Source organism: Colletotrichum truncatum (assembly GCF_014235925.2).
Source record: "Colletotrichum truncatum strain CMES1059 chromosome Unknown Contig_0003, whole genome shotgun sequence".
Lineage (NCBI taxonomy): Eukaryota > Fungi > Ascomycota > Sordariomycetes > Glomerellales > Glomerellaceae > Colletotrichum > Colletotrichum truncatum.
Window position 1 is genome coordinate 801,078 of NW_027222400.1, and position 23,947 is coordinate 825,024.

At 48.6% G+C, this 23,947-nt stretch overlaps 8 protein-coding genes across 8 annotated transcripts; 6 read left to right on the forward strand and 2 right to left on the reverse strand.

Annotated features, from left to right (window-relative positions):
- Positions 1 to 3,691: 3,691 nt before the first annotated feature.
- On the forward strand, positions 3,692 to 5,705 carry CTRU02_205087 (siderophore iron transporter mirb; the record flags this gene model as incomplete). The annotated part of the gene is made up of 5 exons (XM_070204489.1): positions 3,692 to 3,903; positions 3,976 to 4,610; positions 4,647 to 4,899; positions 4,950 to 5,072; positions 5,135 to 5,705. 5 exons carry the CDS (start codon positions 3,692 to 3,694, stop codon positions 5,703 to 5,705), a joined length of 1,794 nt encoding a protein of 597 aa, XP_070061593.1.
- A 983-nt stretch (positions 5,706 to 6,688) lies between these two features.
- Positions 6,689 to 7,909, forward strand: CTRU02_205088 (aldehyde reductase; the record flags this gene model as incomplete). Its single annotated transcript, XM_036724323.1, has 4 exons — positions 6,689 to 6,941; positions 6,998 to 7,384; positions 7,437 to 7,559; positions 7,614 to 7,909. 4 exons carry the CDS (start codon positions 6,689 to 6,691, stop codon positions 7,907 to 7,909), a joined length of 1,059 nt encoding a protein of 352 aa, XP_036583950.1.
- Positions 7,910 to 8,406: 497 nt separating this feature from the next.
- CTRU02_205089 (uncharacterized protein) lies at positions 8,407 to 8,865 on the forward strand (the record flags this gene model as incomplete). Its single annotated transcript, XM_036724322.1, has 1 exon — positions 8,407 to 8,865. One exon carries the CDS (start codon positions 8,407 to 8,409, stop codon positions 8,863 to 8,865), a length of 459 nt encoding a protein of 152 aa, XP_036583949.1.
- A 284-nt stretch (positions 8,866 to 9,149) lies between these two features.
- On the forward strand, positions 9,150 to 10,559 carry CTRU02_205090 (het domain protein; the record flags this gene model as incomplete). The annotated part of the gene is made up of 1 exon (XM_036724321.1): positions 9,150 to 10,559. One exon carries the CDS (start codon positions 9,150 to 9,152, stop codon positions 10,557 to 10,559), a length of 1,410 nt encoding a protein of 469 aa, XP_036583948.1.
- Positions 10,560 to 10,709: 150 nt separating this feature from the next.
- CTRU02_205091 (uncharacterized protein) lies at positions 10,710 to 12,599 on the reverse strand (the record flags this gene model as incomplete). The annotated part of the gene is made up of 8 exons (XM_070204490.1): positions 10,710 to 11,164; positions 11,223 to 11,290; positions 11,356 to 11,729; positions 11,786 to 11,853; positions 11,931 to 11,967; positions 12,034 to 12,218; positions 12,276 to 12,414; positions 12,468 to 12,599. 8 exons carry the CDS (start codon positions 12,597 to 12,599, stop codon positions 10,710 to 10,712), a joined length of 1,458 nt encoding a protein of 485 aa, XP_070061594.1.
- A 3,968-nt stretch (positions 12,600 to 16,567) lies between these two features.
- CTRU02_205092 (C6 finger domain-containing protein) lies at positions 16,568 to 17,749 on the forward strand (the record flags this gene model as incomplete). The annotated part of the gene is made up of 1 exon (XM_036724319.1): positions 16,568 to 17,749. One exon carries the CDS (start codon positions 16,568 to 16,570, stop codon positions 17,747 to 17,749), a length of 1,182 nt encoding a protein of 393 aa, XP_036583946.1.
- Positions 17,750 to 20,314: 2,565 nt separating this feature from the next.
- On the forward strand, positions 20,315 to 21,845 carry CTRU02_205093 (uncharacterized protein; the record flags this gene model as incomplete). Its single annotated transcript, XM_036724318.2, has 3 exons — positions 20,315 to 20,667; positions 20,723 to 21,003; positions 21,064 to 21,845. The coding sequence occupies 3 exons, from the start codon at positions 20,315 to 20,317 to the stop codon at positions 21,843 to 21,845; spliced, it is 1,416 nt and encodes a 471-aa protein (XP_036583945.2).
- A 322-nt stretch (positions 21,846 to 22,167) lies between these two features.
- On the reverse strand, positions 22,168 to 23,713 carry CTRU02_205094 (glycosyl hydrolase family 76; the record flags this gene model as incomplete). The annotated part of the gene is made up of 3 exons (XM_036724317.1): positions 22,168 to 22,764; positions 22,833 to 23,077; positions 23,137 to 23,713. The coding sequence occupies 3 exons, from the start codon at positions 23,711 to 23,713 to the stop codon at positions 22,168 to 22,170; spliced, it is 1,419 nt and encodes a 472-aa protein (XP_036583944.1).
- Positions 23,714 to 23,947: the final 234 nt, after the last annotated feature.

Sequence of the window (23,947 nt, forward strand, 5' to 3'; positions counted from 1 at the left end):
CATCACCGAGTGGCTCTGCCGGGGTAATATTTGTATCAAACTGCCTGCAATTACGCGGACATTTTTCCCAACTTGATCTCAATTGTTTTATTCCCTTTCCGTTTGGGGCATCAACGCTGCCTAATGTAGTGGCCTGATCAAAGCCAAGCGTTGTTGCTGTAAAAATGCTATGCAATGAGCGCGTGCCGACATCGGACGAAACCAACTTCATCTGTCACAGTCAAGATAGCATACAATGGCTGTCTAGACGCTTTCCCGTCAAATCATACGAAACGATGGTACAAGAGCTGGGTTTCAATTTCCTGTTTGTCTAGCATCTCGCCAGAGCACACAAAGTTTGTGGTAACCTAAACGAAACTGTTGATTGGTGACTGCACAAGCTTCATTTTGTAGTTGGGTGGTATATTGACGGCATAGAAGAGATATTTGGGCCTAACGATTTGTTAATTTGTTAGGCCTTGGTAATTGTTAAGTTGTCGCCTAAGGGACTTTTGTTTTGTAGGTGCTGTCTTTATTGAAGTTTCATTCGTTGTCAACGCGTGGTAAATCTTGGCGGTCGTGAGATATTTAGTCGACGACTGAAGGGTATCATGGCATTCCCTCATTGTCTACCTATCATTTTCTTCCTTGACACGCAGACCCAAAGTCTCAGCTCGACATACTTCATAGCAGAGCCATCTGTTGCGGGGAAAGTAGTCCACCAAGCAATACAAACCAGCGACTACCAGTCATTTGCAATTGATGCAGATTTTCCAGTCAGAACGAGTTGGTGTTTGCCCGGCTGCTGTAGGTATTTAGTGGTGTTTCCACTTTGTGGCTGCAAAGCTGAGGTTTAAGGGCCTACTCGAGTACTCCATACAGGAAAAGCAGAGAAAAGAATTATTATTCTGCGGTCTCTACGCGTTAGTTTGTGTTGGAAACCTTATACGGCATATAATTTGCGCAACCCGGAGACTATCCGTATTATCCGAAATAGCGCAGTCCTGCACCAGCGGTCAACCCAGCTAGCTTGGAAAAAGCCCATCAGCGCAGAAGACGAAATTCTTCAAGATGCCTCCAAGTGGTCCAGCGCAGCCATGGACGAGGTGGTGGGAATGGCGAAAAAGAGTTAACTGACTTGGATGCAGAGTTTGTCCCAGCATACAGCACATTCAACACCGACTCACGCAGCCTGAGAATGAGGGATTTCGGACTGCTCAGTGCTGCCAAAGGACCAACTGTTTGTCATGCAGAAGACGGGAAATTCCGCAGCATGTCAATGCACCAACCAACAGAATGACCGTTTTATTAAGGCCGCAAGAAACGGGTCTGACTGTCCTGGTGGGTGTGAGATCGCGGTTTTCTCAAGGGAAGCTTTAGCCGCGGTGTATTGGCTCGGGTTTTCTACCGGGTGGGATCTCGGCTGTCTGAAGTCAGGTTAATGCAAGACTCAGGTGAGCAAATCGTTAGCAGCTCAGACCCAGAAACCGAACAAGATGCAAAATTGGTCGTCCCTGGTTTTTTCTTTGATTTGACGTGGAAAACACTCTGTTGGTTGTGCATTCAAGAGTTTTGGTGTGTTCTGTTGGTCTTGACTCAGTCATCTCGTGAGGACTTGCCCTCGGAACGTCGAGATAAACCCGATATTTCGACGGCGCTTCATGTTACCTCCGACCCTACATATTGTGTTGGAAGTTGAGCGATGCTGTCGCGTTGGACAGTTGTGGCAAGGTGATATTCCTCCTCCAAGGGTCGAAAAGTCTTGAACACACCATTCCGTCACCCTGGGGGCTTCTGGACTGACCGCGTCGGGCATGTTTTCCTCTTCCAGTCACCAACAAGTTGATTGGTGTGTTCGGAGAATGTTGGTCCAGAGCCCACATCGCTCACCTACTAGTAGAGACCGACAAGGACCTGCCATCAGCCAGTAGGTGTTTGGGTGATTCTCCCAGATAGGAGCTCTCCCCCCTGTTTTTTTCGTCTTTGCATTGACAGCCGGCAGACTCAATATCGCTTGCCGTCCCGTAAATATTGGGATCCCGCCGTGGGGGCTTCTCACTTGGGCTTCCTCAATAACACATTGACACATAGAAAAAGCAGTGTTTGATTTAAGGAAGCCTTCAAAATAGCTCATGCGGAAATAGTCACACCGGGGAAACAACCAACAAAGCCGCGTCAGCTGTTCGCTCTGCCCACCATCAGCCTTCTATGACTCGGGCTCTGCGTGGCACAGCGGTATGTTGGAATAGTCTCATCGTTAGGGCGGGTTCTCTCCTGTCATGCTCAGCGACTCCATCGGATGACATGGGCGGCTTGATTGCCTGACAAACCCTCTAGACCCTAAAGAGTTCGCCTCGATCCTCCATGGCAAAGAGCTTGGGCCAAAAACCCAGTAGATCAGTAAATGATCCACGATGGACTGCCTGCTTTGCTTCTAGTGTAGCTCAGCATCGACGCCAATCCTTTACCCAGGGAAGTAAGAGATGGCGGGAGGCAAACGAGTGAGACTCCCACCACTTCATAGCTTTTCTGGATCCTACTTACCGCGCTGTGCGTTCCAATCTGCAAGGCAAGCTTGAGCTTTTCCTCACGGGTATCGGCAATGATTGGTTGCCGGAGGCGTGACGGGCTAGTTTCTGCAGGGATCCTTGCCGGTCTCACCCATCACTGGTGGGCTTACACATAATGGAACACGATCGTTCATGGATAGCAGCCCGCGTTCGGGTGGGGGAGGCTTCCTTAGTCTACGGGTATGTGGGATACACTTCCTTGCCCGCTCCGGCAACGAACCCTTGCTACCGGCGATATTCCCTGCATGCCAAGGCTTGAGGGGAAAAAAAGAAGGAAAAAAACTTTTGCCGCTAGCTTGCCTTCTAGCATGTTGACAACAACCCATTGGGGGCTGATGGCGATATAGTGCTCTCCAGTATAGGCTTGAGTGAGGGCACACATGTGAACCTCATGCGGGTATCTGGCGATCGAGTCCCAAGAAGTCTACCTGCGTTTCCTTGGGTTGCAACGCAGCGTCGAGAACATGGAGAACATATCCATAAATGAACAAACTTTGATGAGAGCTGACACTGCCTGTTAGACAGCATTCTCGCTCCACCCCCACCACCACGTCAACGGGCCGACCAGACACAGACAGCGTGGAGACATGGTGCCCTCCCAAGCTCCGTCCCCTTCACGCCACTTTCTTTCTCAAACTTTGCCCAGCTATGAGCCAGTACATTGGCTGATCTTTTCATATTCGGGTGTAGACGGTTATCTAGTCTATTAGCTAGGCACTGTCACAGGAGGGTCCAGCCAAGTACGCGGCCATCCGACCTTGAGCTGTCACTGGCGTGGATGATCCCACAACGCTAGCACCGACCTAAACATACCTCCGATGGTACTCGCTTTTTGATTCGTCTCTTGGCATCTAATCTGATCATCTGATAAAGGGAAAAAAAACTGGGCGACATCGGCTTGGGCTGGATTTTTTTCAACAGGGGCTTGGCAGGGTTTATTTCTAGTATAGAAGAGCGGATACAACCCTCGCTTTATGAACTGGATTTTCTCCCTTCCTCTTTGTTCTTCAAGCAAGGTCAACGGGCATCTTCTAGCCTTCAACTTCTCATCCTTTCTTCCCAGAACCCCTTAATCCCTACTCAACGTACTACGTTGAGTCCTGTGGTTCCTAGTCAGTCGCACCGCGACGACAAAACTCACAATGTCTACCACAATTGAGGCAAGCGCTCAGCGCCAGGACACCGGCTCCGACATCGAGAAGTCCGGCCCCTACAACAATGGCGTCCAGGAGGTCAACCAGAACACCAAGGAAGATTCCGATGCTGAGAGCGAAAACTACCAGGGAGGTGTCCAGCGAGTCAGAGCTATCACCTCCGTCTGGACTAAGAAGACCATGATCACCATGTTTGTGATGTGAGTTATTACCGGCAATTCGATCTGATCGCCAACATGGCGATAGTTGCAGCCACTAACCATGATCGATAGTCTTTACCTCGTCTCCTTCATCGATTTGCTCTTGCAGTCCATCCAGGGAAACCTCAACGCCTTCATTACGTCCTCGTTCCAAAAGCACGGTCTTCTCGCCATCGTCAGCATTTTCGCCAACATTCTTTCGGGATGCTGCCAGCTTCCCATCGCCAAGATCATGGATATCTGGGGCCGCACGGAGGCTTTCCTTGTGATGATTCTGTGCTCCGTCATCGGTGTCGTGATGAAGGCTGCCGCCAAGAACATGGAGACCTACGTCGCAGCGCACACCATCTACTACGTTGGTCACTTCGGCATGGTTTTCGTCATTGACATCATGTTGGCCGATATGACCTCCCTGAGGAACCGTATGATCATGTTGGGTATTAACGGCACCCCGAACGTCATTGTCGTCTTTGCCGGTCCCAGGATCGCCGATCTGTTCTACCAGAACCTCAACTTCCGCTGGGCCTTCGGAGCCTTCGCCATCATCATGGTTGGTATCTGCCTGCCTGCCGCTCTTGTCATGTTCATGATGCAGCGCAAGGCCGAGAAGGCTGGCATGCTTGAGAAGCTCAAGTCCGACCGCACCTACCTGCAGGGCTTCTTCTACTACCTCAAGCAGTTTGACGGTACGTTTCTTGACAGCGCGGTACCATGCTGATTGAATGCTAACATGATTACCACAGTTGTTGGAATTATCCTCCTTGTCGCTGCATTCGCTCTCATTATGCTGCCCTTCAGCATTGTTCCCTATGCAGCCCATGGCTGGAAGTCGGCGCACATTATCGCCATGGAGGTCATTGGCGTTCTCTGCATTCCCGCTTTCTACGTTTGGGAGAAATACATCACCCCGGTCACCTTCATTCCTTACCACTACCTGTCCAACAGGAGCATCCTCGGATCTTGCTTGCTCTACGGCATCATGTTCCTTTCCATCTTGTGAGTAAATCGTCATGGCTCAAGTTGACATTCTCGCTGACAAAGTCCAGCTGCTGGGACACGTACTATCAATCTTACCTTCTGGTTGTCCACTACCAGAACATTACTCACGCTGGTTACATCCTCAACTCCTTCTCCTTGGCGTCTTCCTTCTTTGGCCCCTTGTTCGGATAGTAAGTGCCTAGATCGTGTTTCCAGTGGGTACGAAGTAGTCTAACCTGAACTCTCTTCACAGCTTGATCCGTGTGACTGGAGATTACAAGTACAACGCTCTCGCTGGTGTTCCTTTCATGCTCCTCGGAACTGCCCTCCTGGTCCCCTACCGAAACCCGAGCACCAACGTCGGTGTCCTCGTTGTCCTCCAGCTTCTCAACGGTATTGGAACTGGTATGTTCGCTGCCAGTGGCCAAATTGCCGTCATGGCTGCCGTTACGCACCAGGAAATTGCCGCCGCCATGGCCATTTACAGTCTCTTCGGCTCCATCGGCTCTACCGTCGGCTTCACCATCGCCGGTGGCCTGTGGAACAACATTCTTCCCCGCGAGCTGGAGAACAACCTTCCCGACTACGCCAAGAACCGTACGGCTGAGATTTTCGGTGACATCGAAGTCCAGTTGTCATTCCCCAAGGGTGACCCTGTTCGCGAGGCCATCATCGCTGCCTACGCTGATGTCCAGCACAAGATGGTCATTGCCGGTGCTTGCTTCATCCCCCTCTGTCTCGCATGCATTCTTCTCTGGAAGCGCGTCAACCTGAAGCAGCTCGAGAAGGAGAGAGGCACCCAGACCAAGGGCAACGTTTGGTAGATGTTTTCGTCTTGTTTTCCCGCGGCATTGCTAGGCGTCGTCCAGGCACTTCTGCGGCGTACTTATACCCGCCAGTGAAGCAGGTTTTGCGATGGCTTTCAAATCGTTTCTCCTGTGGATCTGTTGACCAAAAAATGTTTTGCCGGTTTGGCAGAACTCAATATGCGTACTTAATCAGATGGTTCATTCTCTTGTAGGGAGAAACCTGGCATGTAATTTTTTCACATCAATCATTAAAAGACTAGATCACACTGTACCACATTTTGCCCAGCACCTTCTTGGACTTTTGTGACCTTACTGAAAAAGATGATTAATGCTCTGCAAGCTATTTTGGGCATCTGCATGTCGTGATTGGCTGAGTCGGACTTGATGACATGTTCGGGGTTTTTCGGGCAGATTAGTCATGGTCGGCTTAATGCTCATTTTCCGAAGAATTAGCATCAAAGAACTGGTGTATTGACGGCAGAAGCACTCATTTCAAAGCTAATCCAAAACTAGAATCATGTCAGATCAAGCCAAGCCACGCCCGCCAGTACATGGTTTAGTAATAAAGCTTTGGTCCGATACCATAGCAGAATTTCCTGCGAATAGATGTATTATAAATTTCGGCGCCGGATTTGAGGAAGCCGGTAGTCGTCGGAGCCCGATTGGTTTACCCGCCCCTTGGCGAAACCCAGATTAGCCCCCAGTCGATGGAACAGAATACGCAATTCATTTGTAAGTCGAATGTTTTCAAGCCGGTCTAATTGACTGCATAGAAATGCAGTTGACAGACCCGGGCATGGGCCATCCAAAAATATTAGCGATATAAATCTGCGCCGTAACCCGCTCGACTCTGGGTCTTAATATTAATACATCATTCGCTTGCCAAACATCTTACTCCTGCCTACTACAGCCTCGCAAACGATCACCATTGACTATAAAATACCAACTCAGTTCAAGACACACAATTATAATCAGCCAAAATTGCAACGACTTATAAGATGACTAACGTCGAAGACCGAGCTATTCCACGAGGCTCTACTGTCCTTGTTACGGGCGTCAACGGCTTCATCGCATCGCACGTGGCCGATCAGTTTATCCAACAAGGATACAAGGTCCGCGGAACGGTTCGCGACGCAAAGAAGAACGCCTGGCTCAATACCTATTTTGATACGACCTATGGCAAAGGTCATTTTGAGTTGGTCTCCGTTCCTGACATGATGGTTGAGGATGCTTTTGAAGAAGCCGTCAGAGGTAAGCCCTGTTATTGCGCCGGCATGTGCAGGTGCCAATGTTAACCTTTTACCTAGGTGTAACGGCCTTCGTCCATGTTGCTTCTGTGGTTAACTTGAACCCTGATGCGAGCAAAGTCATTCCAGCCGCCGTCACCGCCACAGAAGTCGCCATCAAGGCTGCTTTTAGGGAGTCTAGCGTAAAACGCTTTGTGCTTACTTCTTCGTCCTTTGCGGCCGTTCCCAGCGGTCCTTTCCAAGAGCCGTTTATGGGTTCAAAAGGTGTTCCCATTGCTGAGGAGTCTTGGAACTCACAAACCGTCGATTTAGCTTGGAAAGCTGGCCCCTGGGGTCCAGAGCATGGCGGTATTGTTTACATGGCCAGCAAAGTTGAGCAGGAGCGGGCTGCGTGGAAGTATTATAAAGAAAACCAAACAAGACGTCCTGACCTTGTCGTAAACACTGGTAAGACATTGCGTGCTCCTTTTTGTTCTTCTCTGATATGCTAACGACTTAGTCCTTCCTGATTTCAACATAGGGAAAAGCCTTGATCCAGTGAACCAAGGCTACCCGTCAACTTCCGGATTAATCAGAAGCTTTATGAACGGCAATCGCACTCCTCTTGGCCTTTCATTACCACGTAAGTTTTACAGTCTCATTATGAAGCTGTGATCACTGACACAATGTCATACAGAGTGCTTTATCGATGTCCAAGATGACGCTCTTTTGCACGTTGCTGCAGCTATACTTCCTGACGTGAAGGGAGAGCGCGTGTTTGGCTTCGCAGAATCTTTTAATTACGACAGGATTTTGGATATCCTTCGAAGGCAGAACCCTGGAAGGAAATTTCATGAAAACTATTCTGACGGCGAATATCCCTTTGTTATTAAGCCCAGGGGGCGCGCCGAAGAGCTACTTCGCAGGCTTGGAAAATCCGGCTGGACCTCATTAGAGGAGAGCTTATTGCTAAACACTAAGGACGCCGAGTAGTTCGACGCCTTCTAAAAGGGGTTGGTATAGGAAATGTATTTGTTTTCTTCTTCAAAGTTCTTAGCGTGTCAATGGAAATAATTTGCTCTTCTGTGGCCTGAGGAATATTTGATGCAACTAAAATATTACCGCGCAGTTATCCACATCTAACGCCATGCCTCATCTCTAAAAGTTGGACATGCCTAAAAGAGTAGCTCGTATCTTAGTCCAAAGTTTGCTGCGGCTTACACCTTGTGCCGCAATGTTGGCAAACTTGGGCGTTCATTGGCAGGCCTGGCATCCCTGCCTAGGTTGCGTGATGCAAAGGGGACACATCCATCAACGCTTAGAATATCTTAGTTGATTAATAAGTCTTAACTACCCCGCACTTTGAGGATTTTCTTGTCTTTCTTAAAATGAACCTGGGAGGTGATAACGGCAGGTATAAGCATCCTTGAAAAGTTGATAACTCAGCTTCGTTGTGACCTCCATATTAGACATCCAATCAACTAATAAATATGAAGGCGGAATCAGATAAGATATGCGGCTCATGCATGGGACTGATAACCAACATCTCAACAGGAGATTTCCGGCACACTAAAGAGCTTGACTGGCATCAAAACACAAAGGCGCTCATCGAATCCAAGAAAACGTGCCAAATATGTGCAACTGTTTGGGACTTTTTCCTAGGACCAAACCGGGACGCAGTTGTGGAAAGGTTTGAGGATGTTAACCACCAAGATAACTTCCCGGTCTCGTTACGACTTTCGGATGCAAAATCAACAGGCGAGACACCGGGATTAACATGGGCAACTCTAGATACCACGCTGGAAGTTAAGCAGCGCGCCTTTCAGTACCTCGCCGATGGAAACATCGGAGTCTCGATTGAGACATCCGAAGACCAACCTAGTAAGCCGTTTCATCATTCAAACCATGCCGAGATTGATAATGGGCAGCCGTTGATTCAGAACGACTAGATCACCAGCATCCTCAGTTTTGGATATCAGGCCGCACTAAGCCTGACCTCACAATAGCGGAGGACCGAATTCTGTGCGCCAAAGCCTGGCTAAGAGCCTGCGAAAAATCCCATCAAGAATGCCAGCCTCCACAAGAGCAATTTCTTTTACCTAAAAGACTTATCGAAGTACGCCATGAATGCCAACTTCGACTGGCTGACACAAGAAATCTAAGCCATCCACTGAAAAGCTTACGGTACGCGACTCTGAGTCATTGCTGGGGTCACCTGGTGGATTTTCGCCCTATGAAAACTACCAAAGCAACCTTGGGAACCTTCAGCCAGTCCATTTCAGAAGATTTGCTTCCAAAAACCTTTCAAGATGCTATCAGAATTACCCGTTCACTCGGGATTCCGTACTTGTGGATAGATTCCCTTTGTATTGTTCAAGATGATCCTGAGGATTGGCAAGAGGAGGCATCAAAAATGAAAGATGTCTATGCAGGGAGTATTCTCACAATTGCAGCGAGTGATGGCGAAGATAGCCATTGGGGTTGCTTGCCCAATGATGAACATAGTATAGAGGTTGTTCCCGGTGAATATTCGAACAAGACAAGATCTTCGGGAAAGCAGGGCTTGAAACCAAATACGCCAGAGGTAGATGTTCGAGTATACTCTTTTGACATGGGGGAAAACTCGACCCGTTCCAGGAAGCACGCAATGGTCCGACTGCAAGGTCTATCCCCCCATAGTGCACGACGAAGGGCGCACCTCAGTACCCGAGGATGGGTACTGCAGGAGCAAATATTGTCACGCCGAACCATACACTGCATGGACAATGAGGTCCACTGGCAATGTAGATGTTTATACCATACCCAATCCGGTCAGATATTCCATGGAGACGGTTCCGAATATGGTTTTGGTCTGCATCAGGAGACAACTGTTCCCACAACTCTCCAAATGTGGCCAAAATGGGCTGAAGATTATTCTAGAAGAAGCTTCACCATCCTAACAGACCGAATACCAGCTTACGCCGGAATCACAAAGTATTACCAGAGCATTATGGGCCAAGAACCCTTGTTAGGGATACGTCAGGATTCACTTGCTAAGGATCTTTCTTGGCTCAGAGCGGGCCCCGAACGAGGAACAATAGGAATCAGTCTCCCTTCATGGACCTGGCTGTCATGCAATGCCCCTTTGTGGATAGATCGCTGGGGTTATGAGAAAGAAAAGGAGGAAGATATCGAAGACCACGCATTTCCGGTAACTTTCCACGTTAAATGGACTGGTCCATCAATGACTTCGTCTCTTGAGTCAACAAAACTCATTTTACAAGGGCCAGTCAAAAAGCTTAGTCTTCGATTAGCTCCCGAGACAAAAGACTTCAACCCGCCTTATTTTCTCGTGGGCCATGAGGAGACAGACTTTTCCAAGCATCCTTTACCCTGGAATTGTTCTGGACAATTTGACAAAGAAGGCTGTTTCGGCAACCCAAGCGTTGCATACACCTGTCTATTACTTAGGTCAAGGAGGAGGAAGTCGGTGAAAGGACACAAAGAAACTTTTTTGCTATTGGAGGAATCGGGCGAAAGACCGAATAACCCAAAAATTGATGTTGATGGGCATTTGAGCTTTCGACGGGTTGGAATTGCAATGATCAGGGGAAGTGAACGCACATTTCATGATGCTGAAACGATGGTTTTGGAACTCGTTTAGTCATATTGCAAGGTTTCGGTCGCACCATATCCGGCTATGCTCAAAGATGTTACTGGCAATGGCACTATCACGGAATGATTGCTTCTTAGGATGGGAGCGTCTTAGAGAAAAAAGAGTCTAAATAAATGTAGGGTATCAAATATAAGGTATTTACATCCAAGTTTTCGTATTTACGACGTTTCTCAAATCCATTTCGTAATCCGCGTCCGCTTCTCTTCTTACACTCCTAACGCTCCCTGGTGTCCGAGGACCACCGCTTCCTCTCCAAGGAGGCTGGTACACAAGGGGTTGTAGGGGTGGTGGCGGAAGCGGCTTCATTCGTGGGTCATCTCGATTAGAAATATGAATAATGACCATATCTGATGTCTCCGGCTCCGGTGTGCTCGGGTTGGGGGAAACAGACTGAGGCATGAGCCCCTTGTCTCGGAATGATAAATGACTACTGCCTCTATATGGGTTTTCTTTAATTTCAGTAGTCGTCCCGCGTATCGTTGTAAGAAGACCGGGAATCTTTTTAAACAGGGGTCGCAGTGCGGGAAGGCTTCCGCATAGTAAAGCGATGGATATTTCAGTAACACTCCATGTAACAACGTCCACATTATCCCCTATTAAGAGTAATTAGACCAGAAACTCTAAATTAAAATTTATAGAACTGAAACTTACAAGTCGTGTCGTATGTGTCAGCAAACAGCACAAGCCATCTGAGGCGAATTATCGAAGTGATACAAGCACTGCAAAGTGTTAGCTCCAAACTGCCTTTAATCACGAGTCAAGGTACTGAACGGTTAGTACTTACAACGAACCTAGGCTAAACATAAAACAAACTGCAATTTTCTTTTTGATTCCTAATTGCAGCTTGCTGAGTTGTTGAATAGGCATTGCAAGTATTACAATGTCCTCGACGATGCTGAGAATAGCACTGGCCATGGCGACTGCGTTAACATTGATGCACTTCCGTTGTAGGGTTCGATCCCATATGCTGTTGATTGGAGTGCATTCGAACATGATAACAAATACAAAGACCAATCCATGGCCAGTAAGAAACGCAAAGACTAGCTTGTTAATAAGCTGGAACTTGCGATCTGGAAAAACACGATGATAGAGGGCGACAATTGACACTTTGGCCAAGATGAGAACGATTATATAGAGCATCTGCACAGCATAGTAAAGCTGTTTGATAGTCAGTCAAAGTCATGCCAGAGTGCAAGGGGACATGGTCGCCGTACCTGGAGAATGCGCTGGGCATTCGCGGGATTCACATTCCAGTAATGAAGCCCAAATCCAAGTTTGGCGGCTGTTGACAGTTAGTTTATGCTTGACCGACACTCCTATTTCTGTTTGTTCCAAGTTGAAAGTAGGTTGATGACTTACTCGCAATAACACACCCAAGAGTCACTGCCAAAATAACCTAAAGGTCCAGTTAGCGATTTTGCATCACAACATCACTTTGTGACACTTTGTGTGGAAGAAATACCCCTGTCACAGCGGTAGTCCAGTCGTCAAGTTCGAGCCGACCTGCTATTGTCAATCGAGAGTAGAGTCTCAAAGCGACAATAGGGAACGTGATCACAGCCAGTATCGCCACGACCACTTTTATCTCCAATTTTCGGGACGCATGGGGGTAGGGTCGGCACAAATCATCGGTTGTGTAAGACAACTCTGCAAAGAAGTAATTAGTGATACAGCTTCAAGTTTCAAAGGGACTTTAGAACATACTCAGCTGATCTCTCCACTCGCAAGCTGCTTGAATGCATTCTGACATGCCCTTCAACAGGGTGACGTTGGTACAAATGCAGGGTGCGATGTTGTCAAGCCCACATCCTGAGTTTAAGAACGAATCGCTAACACAAGAAACCTGTCCATTGATGAGCTCAAGGTGGTTCCAGAATGGCCAATGTCAATACTTACAGCGCATGGAGGAATCTGAGAGATGAGATCAAGTGGCGATTGCGAAGGACCTGCGCCAGTACTGCCTTGACCGAAGACAGTACCAACTATCCACGGCAGTAGGACAAATGCCCACCGGCCGAAGGTCTTCATGACAGGTTGAAATAGAGTATTTGAAGAATAGAATCCAACCCAACAATAAGTTTCAGGAAGTTCGGCGCATGACTTCCTCATACGGTTGTCGGCGACTCCAGGAGAACCACGACTGAGAAACTGAAACCGACGGGATAATGGGCTGCACATAAGTATCTTGGTAGGAACTGTCGCATTGCAGCGGGTGTATCCGCTTTGAGTAGGCCAATATTCGCAGGATGCTCGCGGATATCCGCAATAGTTGAGCTATATCTATTTCTGGTTTGGTCGCTGTCTGCGTAAGACCTGGGAATCTGTCATCGCGATCTTGGCATTGAACCTTTGAATACCACAACATGCAGACTGCTTGTCTGGAATTGATTCGACCCACGTCAGGTTTCTTGAATCTAAGTAGCAGTAAGTTCCCAACATGGCAAAACGCTATAAGCCTCCCGCACCGGTCCGGCATGAGCGAGTACATTGGTGGGTGGGGTGAGTCCATGTATGAATCATGAACCCTGGAACTGGCTAGATGCTCCATTGGTTCATCTGATGTCTGCTGGAGAGTAGTTTCACATTGACATGCCCTTTGAAGAGTCCGTGCAACCTTTCCGGTCAGCGGTCTGGACGCTGAAGTGACAGATCACGTTGCTTGTACTGGTTTGGCAGCTGCTGAAGCCCAGTTTGTGACGATCTCTCCCCTGTGGCATATCAATACCCATGAGATACATGCAGTCTCCTGCTTTTTGACACACATTTGACGAGTACCATGCCCATTACGGTTGTTCTGAACCACGTGTAGAGCGCGTGTGATTAAGTCCGTCCGGCCGCGCGGTTGCCCACGCCGAGCTTGGCAGTGGACCAAGTGATAAACTAGCACGGGGTGATCCAGCCTGGAGAAGACAGGCATATGCTCACTCTGGATCCCCGAGGGCAAAGATAACAGATACGGAATAGAAGAATTGGCGTGATTAAAGATCTTCATTCCATCATGCAATAGAAAGCAAGCATATCTAATCGAACTGCGGCGACGACGATGATATCGCATCCCGCACCATGAGTGACTCGCATAGGGTTTGACTTTGTGATGCGCTAACGCCATAGCCGCGATTTTTGACGAGGGCATTCCTGACTCAAGCGCACAACCCAAGCCGGCACAGTGCCCCGCTGAACTAGAAGTTTGGCTGTTAATTGCCCAGACCTCGGTAAGGTTCGCTGTGTCAGGAATAACTCACGTACTATGTAGTATACTACGTGGTGCAATTACAATAACCTTCTTTCAGGTAATCTGGTGGTGGACGGGAACACCCTTCCAACGGGATAACGTGATCGCCACGAACCAACGTTGTTGGCCTGCCTTTCTGGCCCCTGTAACTTGGTTGACATGTCGCTAAACAGTGCCTTGCCGACGACAAAGCCGGCTGTGACGGTATTAATATATTAATGTATGAGAACCGTTTCGCTCAATCTATTCCTATTCAAGCATAGATGTCCCATGCATGGCGACTCATATTCCTGCCTGTCTTCACGTTTCTGCTCACTCAATATCGATAGGAACTCGCCTTTGCTTCGCCTACCAAATGTCCCACTACTTCAATCTTTCCTGAGTATTCATGACAACCCGCAAAAACTTGTTCCTAGAAAAGTCGTGAACGATGTCATTATTCTTCTCTGTTTCTCTACTCTTTTTTTTCTTTTTTCTTTTTTCGTGGGAGATGGGATTTCGTGAGTTGTGGTGCAAAGTTAATTGGTATTTTCCTCTCTGTAGGTGACCACTCTTTGACCAGTGCTTATAAATGGTTTAAACTTGCCTGGTTACTTCCCCTTGTTGAAGATCATCCTTCTCTGAACCTAAATACATGATGTGGACTATAACATGGTCAGCATCCCTCTTGGCCAATCATCGGAGGAACTGTTCCAGAGCCAGAGTTGAGAAGCTTCTTCAAGCATTACTCGAAACTGGCAGCCTCCCTCCGCAGACAAAAGCCTATCAAGTTTAAACTGAGACGCACTCAAAACCATGCCAATCCTCCGTATCAGATTTCTTAATGATATCAGCAATCTCCACACAGATATGGTTTCCATGTAGATCTTCACCTCAACAGGCGCCAACCTTGAATGAGTCGTTCTGCTCAGTTGAATTCCCGCTTACATCTAAAGAGTCTCAATAAACTCAGCACTAGTGATTCAATCTGTAAATCGTTGCCATTTTCCTAGTTGTCTAATGACGTAGACTCCTTGCATGACTAAATAAACTTTGGTAGTTTGTCTACATAGTATAAGCCGCTCTCCAGAATCAAGGAAGATCATCATCAGCCTTTTGATCAGCAAGATCATGCGATCGCCAGAAAGCACAGAAATGAAATCCCACAGAACTTGTAATCTCGTGCAGGTTGAAGTTTGTTTGAGACCACACAAGCTCATATTCCCATTAATCAACCCGGCATGTCATAGTTATGACTCAACCTCTGGTTGGTAGTTCGAGGATTGGAAGAGCTGGTCTGAAGGTATAAACGGCATAATCGCAATCCCACTTCCCTAAGGAGCTTGGAACATACACGCTTCTTAAAATCAAAATAACGATAGTCTCTCCAGTGGGGTCACATGTTTTAAGAGTATAACCCCCAGAAACTCTGTGTTTTCTAGGCGGATCAGAGACCACAATGTGGTGCGTGCTTCGGCAGACTCGGCTGTAACATAACGAAATAGGGTGGAAGATCGTGAAGGACACCTACGCACTTTGGCTCATACATTGGCATTGGTTACCATCTCATGTATCCCACACGACTGCCTTTTGGCTACAGGACGTCGCATTTGGGGTGATAACTATTCCAGGGCAGGCAGTGGGAGTGATGTCTACTTGAAATGTGTTTTTCCTAAGGCATTGAAGTAAAACGGGATTGTTCGTGGTTTACATTTCATTTGCAAGCCATCAGCAGTCAATAGGATTTGGGTGCATTCTAGTAGTAGTAATGCAGCCTTCAAGGTACGTTACTACTGTGTATGGGTGAGGACCAAGCTCGCTAGAGATGTGGCTTACTTTGCTTACCTTACCCAAGTAGCCCTGTATTATGCTGGTGATTTAATTATGGAGAGGCTTGTTTGAGCTTTGATGTCTCTCTATGGAGGCCATTTGACCCAGGCTGTTGGTGTCCAGCAAAGGACCAGGCGACTGCTATTTCTCTTAATGTGAATATAACATCTTTGGTTATTTTAAAGAAAGGAACAATGTTTGGAATTCTACTATGTATTGGGCTCTTTAAGCCACTTGAAGATTTAAATTTGGCCCTTACTTTGTAGACTTTAGGGATCGGGATGTGGGGAGATCTTTTATCACCTTGTCCAATCACATAAAGATACTAACTTCTCGCACCGAATACGAATTTCCCCGAAACCGCCGAACGTAGAGACAGAGGGAAGACAGAGTCAGGTAGTGAGGGACCACCATTTGTGTATTCTCTGGACCAAAGGATGCATCAACAATGTCAATTGCCTGTTCCTAGCACTTGCTAAAAGCTTTGAAGACGACGTCGTATGTTTTTTCACAGTCGGGATGGGAGATTTTGTCCCTCCGACCCGCCTCGATCATACTCAGAACCCCTGACGAAGCCTAAGCTGGACAAGTACCGCCGCTGACGCGATCGCGAACCATGAACGGGGACGAAGAAGAAATGCACCAGGGCAGCGATCAGGGCCCAGAATCGACAGAATGTAGCGCGCCCGCGAACAAGGCTGCTGGGAGTAATGGCTGCTGTTGTGGAGCGTGCCGCAAGAACAAGAGAAGGTCTCATAAGAAGTCTCGCAATGGATGCCAGAACTGCAAGAGAAGAAAAGTCAAGGCATGCACACTCTCCCTCTGCCAAGCCTTGCCGACCCCTTTGAAAATGTTTCCTGTTCGGCCCCATAGCCATTGCTGAAGCTGACTTTGTTGCCCGGATGAATAGTGTGACGAGGTCAAGCCCGAGTGCGGCAACTGTGTTAGGTTCTCGATGCATTGCGACTTTGCTCCTCCTCCCCTGAACATGCCCGCCCAGTCCCCGACCGCATTGTCACCTCCGACTCCGACACCGAAGAGACGGGGCCGTCCACGTAAGAATTGGGACGCGCTTCATAAGCTCCCGACGCCGACCGGCTCGGACCCTGAATCCGCCCGAACACCGCGCACCCCCGCCGCCGTAACCGCGACGATCGAGCAGCCCCAGTTCCCGCTGTTGAATCCTGACGATCTCGAGCTGCTACACCATTACATGTGCCATACGGCTATCACGTTGGGCGATTCGCGTGTGTGGCGAGAGCATGTCCCACGACTCGGCTTTCAACACAACTATGTTCTGCACATGGTCCTGGCGATATCGGCGCAGCATCTTGCAAGGCTGCGCCCAAGCCAGGCGAGCCGTTACGAAAGCTTGGCCGAACAGCACTCAACGAGTGCTTTGCCAGCTGTAACCAACATCATCCCATGCCTGAGCAAGGATAACTGTCAGGCCTTATACCATACCACAGTCCTAGTCTGCCTGTCAACATTCGCGAAGAAGCCTACGCCAGGGCATCTCCTTGTAGTTGCTGAGAACGACGAGGTGCCTTGGTGGGCGCTGCTTCGGGGCGTCCGCTTTGTCGTCCAGACAATGGGGATCCATACCATTATAGCCGGATGGGAAGATGACGGCGTCACCTTCGAAGATACTTGGACCCAGTGTCCTCCGTTACCCACCCCCGTGCATAAGATGGTGTACTGGGAGAAGCATTTTGAAGAGCTGGCCGACCTTGTCGCCACCTCTCCGGAGAATGACCGGGAAATGTACACGAAACTACTCGCGTCTTTAGAGTCCTGTTTCAAGAGAACGTTCGGGACGGCCGAGGAGCCCATACCACACATTCAAGGGAAGCTTGAAATCGTAATGAGCTGGCTCTACAACATGGAGGATGAATTTGTGGAACGCCTCAAGCAGAGACATGTACTACCCATCATCTTGTTGGCACACTTCAACGTCCTCGTTCAGACGTTGGAACATTTCTGGTTCATGCAAGGGTGGTCAGAACACCTCATGACCGGTTTGTTTCAAGCCCTTGACTCCCAGTATGCCCACTGGCTTCAATGGCCGGCAGAGCAGATTAAACGCTCGAGCTCCATGGACGGTGGGGTATTGTCAGTCAAGAACATCATTGATTGAGAAGATGCGGCCAACGGGTAAGAGATTTTATTTGTCGCCCAGCTGGATCCCAGATGCCCTAGCATTGGGGCCTCGTTGAAGAAGAGAACAAAAAGTATGCTGCACAAGCAACAATGCCAGTAAGATATTGGCGGTACGTTGCGCCCACTGCGGGGCACACCAAGTAAAATCCAGAGTAGTTTCACGCTGGTCAGATATCAGCCTCGAGTGTTTGAGACAGGATAAACACGCGGAAACGGTATCTATGACCACGAAGAATGCTGGTAGCCCTTCCAGATTTCCCAGTATCCCCTGGGGTAAATCTTATTACCTTCATGTAGCAGATGAGAGCCGTCTGCTGATAGCACAACACTCATGTATTTGGGTCGTTTAAGGTAAGTTTGTCACCTGAAAAGCCTTCGGTCTGCATTGATCCGGCCCCTAACTTCCGTTACAGCGCAAACTATCACATGTAGTGTGTCTAGTTCATTAATTGGCGTCCGACTTGTTCTTGGTTGAGTTGTGACATCCTTCAGATTACTGCAGGTTTGCCGTAAAGGGGCAAGCATTTATCAGGGAGCCTGCAAGGATACCAGGAAGCTCTGTTCCGATGCGTTTGAGTTTCTTGCACGCGTGTGAATGGAGGAGACGAAGCGTGCGATAGCTGCGGTTCATAACTGCTGCTTCATGCACATTACTTACCTCGTCTCTGCTAGCCCAACAAATCATCCAGTCTGTAACTATATGTTCCAATGATAATACCCTGAACTAGTAGGTTAAACGTCTGAAGGGTTTCGGTGCTGGAGGTCAAGGGAAAACGGCAATCGCACCTTTACATCAGCAGGCAGTAAGGGACGATATATTACATGGTTGAATTTCGTTTTCCTCATGAAAGATTAGTTAACGTTATTCGACGACCAGCTACGGAGGCTGCATACACTCTACACAGCAGCTTAGATAGCCATGGAAATCCACTGAGCTTGTCTATAATATCATGCAATATGAAATGGCAATGTGAACCGTGAATTTCTCATGCTGATCCCCCTTTTCTCTGGTATCCAGAACGAACGTGACTTTCCAGCACTGCCTTCCGAACCATCTTCTCATTGGAACCTCGGCCGTTCCAATACCCTGTTTGAACATCTTGTTCCTCAACCCTGATCCTCTGCAACTGTTGCACATAGAAAGCGACAATCTAATGCTCGCTTCTGTCCGAAACTTTAAATGCGCGTTTTAAATTCTTTTTCTATGAGATGTTAATGGAATCGAACATTTCCCACGTGGAAAATGACCAGGGCTGAATCCAAGCTACTAGTCCCTGAATGAGCTTAGCGATATTGAGTTAGTTCCCCCGGGAGCACGTCCACAGCGTCTTCCTTTGAACAGCCTTGTAAGATTCTTTAAAAGTTAGCACCAATTGATATGTACACTTAGGATAGTTTGACTTTTTAATTTCCCCGTATGAAGGGGAAGGGGCAAAAAAAGAAAAAAAAAAAAAAAAAAAGACGCCATTAATGTATTGTAATGCAGAGTGTCAGCAGTTGTCTGTACAGCAATCGAACTCAAACCAGCCAGCGTACAACTTGCTGGAGCGAATCAGCTTTTGTTATTCTATAATGACCATCATTTTCAAACGAATTAAACATTATTTTGAAGGGTATGTTCTTTCGCCAGAACGTCAAGACTGTTCTTGAGCCTCACATAAGTTCCGTACTTTGGACTGTGGAACACGGCGCCAAGACTCATGGGGACATTCCAGAAAGCCGTGTTATACCACCATATTGCAAAGAAAATAGATCAAATCGTGTCAGACATCTCTCAGGGTCTTATTGTAACTGTGACCCCATTTTTGGCCATTTTGTGCGATCTCAATTGCGACTAACGGCACTTGTAGGGAGTGGCGGACGGCTCCGCCGTGGCCCCGATCGCAATTGCGATCGAGGGATTGCTTCTTAGTCGTAAGCCGCCCCGTTGAGCAATCCACCACGAGCTCTCTTTCTTTCTCATTCCAATTCATCTGCTTGAATAGCCTGAACAAATCCAACTATTTTCTTGTCTCTTTGACTGACTTCCGTGGTCTTGTTGTGTGTGTGTGTGTCCTGTGTCGTGTTCAGGGTTGATGGCTACTCTCATGTCTATCTGACTTGAACCGAATGGTGCTCAACAACACGCCAAAGAGGTAAGTTCACCCCAACAGGGTGTAATATGGCTTAGCCTTAGCCACAAAGCATCTTTTTAGAGTGTTTGGGACAAAATACTAATTCTCTGTGATTGAAACTTCCAGGTCTACGAGATCGCCAGGTGCTTTTACTCGGCAGCAACAGCCATCATTTTCACTAGACTCGGTTGTTCGCAAAGACCCCAAGACTATCGGGCCAAGCAACCGTCTCACTGAAGCTTGGGTTCGGGAACAGCAAGACGCCTTTCCCGCAACCATAGTAAAGCTCGCCGAACCGAGCGAGTCTAAAATTTACCAGCATCACGTTCAACGTATTAACCAGCTCAAGAACTTGACCAACAACATCGACTCTTTCCACGGCTCAAGCAGCCCTCAGCAGAACCGTCACTTCTGGTCCACTACTAGCCATGGGAGAGAACACCAAACGAGTCCGGCAGCGAAGCCGTGAATCGACTACGAAATCTAGCCCGACTCTGGAGGTTAAGCGACCTAAGCTTACCACCAACATGCCGGTCGAAATCGTCCAGCAACAACTCACTCCCGAGTCTCCGGCTGGGTGGTCTGGTATGAAGGACTTTCTCATGACTGAGCTTCGAAGGGAGATGGGGCTGCCTCAGCACCGTCCCCATCATAAGGAGAATGTCGACGAGAAGAGTGTCAACTTGGCCTGCCCTCTTTTCATTAAAAACCCGGCAGCTTTTACCCACGTCAGAAACTCGTGTACTGACGGTAACATCAAAGGAGGAATTGGAAAGCTCATGTAAGTACAATAGTTGGCGCAGATCAGGGGGGCCAATGTGGCTAACCAATTACAGCGAACACATTAAGCGGGTACATCTGAGAAGTGACAAACAATGTCACAACTGTGGTGCCAGATATGGCTCGAAGCCGGCAGAGTCCAAGTCATCTCATGCGCGGAGCTGTACTAAAATCTGGTCACCGCATGAACCACCCCTGCTCACGGAAGAGCAACATCGTGTATTGGAGAACCTCTCGGTAAGGGCGAGTGGGCAAACCTTGGACTACAAGTACCGCCACAAACTCCTCATGAAGCTGTTTCCTGGTCAGGAAGAGTGGGCCAAAAGGGTCGAAATCTGTGAGTAACTCTTCAATGGTTTTTGGCACGACGGACGGACGTTCCTAACTCGGTAAGCAGACCACGACTCTTACATGCCTTGTCTTTTGCCCGCACAGCTCATGTTTGAAGCTATGGAAAAGGCAGTTGACAGATGGGAAAGAGGTTACGCCACTTCAACACACATGTATGACTCTGACGGAAGTGACGCCGACTCGGACAGATCACGGGAGTATCGCCGTATTTCAGGCTCGAGCGCCGGTGCCTCTCCGTCCACAGATGCCTCGAGCGCTTATCCCTCCACCAGCACGGGTGGGTACAGCCGCACCCTCGGCAACGGCCACGGATACGGATCCTCACAGTCGTACCAACTCGCCGATTACCAGGATGCCAGCTGGGAAGGCATGGATGAAATGCCGCTGGCAACTCCTTCAGCCCAGCAATTACAAACTGCAAATACATCTCGAAGCACAAAGGCTCGACTACAGCAGACGGATACGGACTATGGAGTCATGCAAATGCAACAAGACTACCAGACGTATTCGCATTCGGGTACAGTTGACGACTTTGATGAACTAGGCAGTGCCTCATACGTGGACTTTGAGCCCGTCTTCGATGTCGTGTCAACTGTACCTTCGGATTATCACTCTTATACAATGGACGTTGAACAAATGTTGCCCAGCGATTGTCTGGGGCAAGGACACTATACAAAGGACACCATCAACCCGAAAGACATGCACAATACTTTGATTGGACTGGGATCGGCGACTATGCCGAGATATCTTATTGAAAACGAGGAGGATTCGGGCATTATTCTTCAGGATACGCAAGAGTATCTCGGAAGTCGAAGGACGCACAGATGATTTACGCTGACATGGGTGCATTGAGTAATGTGATTATGATTATATCGGAGTTTGGAAGTGGTTTTGCCTAAGGGCGGTATCATGCATCGCGTAACGACAATTTGGGACAGGCGTTGAACAAGATTTTGCTCTCATAGGGAGATTATTCAGCATACAACGGCATTTTTTTGTGTTATTGAATAGGGTAGATATAGATCCTAACCTGCCTATTTATGTCATTGAATTTTGAAAAAAAGAAAAAAGGATACGCTGTAGCCATCTGGTACCGCTTATCGCTTTTGAACTATTTCAGGTATTTGGTTGGCTGATCACGTTAGAGCATTTAGAGAGCCCAGGCAAAAGCCGCCAAGGCACTGACGAGCAATGACATCTTCATGTTGACGCCAAAGTTACCCGCAGCAGAGGGCGCCGTTGCGGGAGAGGCGGAACCAGAAGCTCCCGCGGCAGAACCCGTAGCGGAGCCAGAGCTGGCAGAGTTACCACTGCTGCTGCTACCTCCCGTCTTCTCGGTCACGGGAGCCTTGGCGTCTTTGATGAGCAAGCCTGAGATGGCAGACAGAGCGCTCGATCTCTCGGCAACACCGGTGCTATCATCGGCTTTCTTGGGGTCGACAAACTGGGCCTCGCTCCAGTAGAAGCTGCAAGTAGTCGCGCCAGCGTCACCCTGGCAGTGCTTGGCGGCGGCCTCAGCGGACGATTTGAGGACGGGAAGCACCTTTTCTGAGAGGAAAGGAGCCACTTGGGTGGCGACGGACAACCAGCGGTGCAGGTAGCCCTTCATGAAGAGGTGGTCGATGGTGCAGCGACCCTGCTCGGACTCGCAAGCCACTTCGTAGGCGATGCCCTTGGGGAAGAAGGTCTTCAGAAGAGAGTCGGCGAGCTTTTCCGTGCGTTGGCGCCAGACGTCGGAGCCGTTGGTCTAGATAGAGGTTAGCATACGGCTTGACCGGAAGCCTTTATGAGTTGGACAGTGCAAGAGAGACTTACAAAGTTGTACATGAACGCGGCTCCCTCGGTCAGGATTGCGGCGTTCACAGAGAACTGAATCTTGCTGATGTCGGTGCAGTTGGTTTCTGTGTGAGCACCGTCGTAAACAGCAGAGGTCTTGTTGTCGATGAAGCCGACAGTGTTCAACCAGTCCCATGTCTTCTCCGCGTATTCAGCGTAGGTTGCATTGCCCGTGAACCTGGCAAGACGAGCGCCCATGCTGAGAAAGCATCCGTTAGAGGTTGCTATGATATATAGTTAGCACCGTTTCCCCTGTTTTTGACCTCGTTTGGGGATTTTATACTTTGCTTCCAGTTGTAACCGTTGTTAGAAGGGGGAATCTGCCAGCGCAGTCCGCCGTCACAGGTGTCATCGTGACGGTCCGGCGAAGCCTGAGTTTCCCATACGTTCTTCGCTACGTCAATCCAAGCCGGGATACCATCTCCCTTTGGCAGCTGGTACTCCGCAGCGAGGAGCGCGGCCGAGCCCCAGAAGCACTGGTCGTCGTTTCCGACCGTTGCCGTGATATTGGGAGGTAAGTAATCATTGCGAGGGCCAACTTGATGCGTCAGAGCCTTGATGATGCTGGCCTGATAGGAATCGTCCCCGGTCCAATGCTGGTAGTCGAGGTAGGTAGAAAAGAAGCTAGCGCCATGGATCCAGTAAAAGTCGCCTTTTCCATCGGTTGGAGGTCCGGGAAGAAGACCAGGAACCGCACCAGGCTTGTCGCCTTGGTAGACAGTAAACAAGTCTTTAGCAATCTGGCCGGAAGACTTGACGATTTCGTCACGGGATCCGATCTTGAGTTCAGCAGATGCCCCAGGTAGACTGCCAAACAAAAGAAGGGCGCCCGAGAGGGTCGAAACGAGAGATGCGGCCATGTTGAAGTCGGATGACACAACGAGAGTGTTTTTTTGGTTTGTGAAGAAATTGCAAGCAATTAAACTATTTGCCAAGACTTGGAAACGAACGACTTGGTGCTACGGAGAAAAACGAGTGTGGGTGAGTAGAAGAAATAGATTAGTTAATAGAGCATCGGTTAGACCTTTCAGCTTGCAAAGGGAGGCGAAGCAAGCTATGATGTCAATGAAGGGTTCGACAAACTAATGGATACG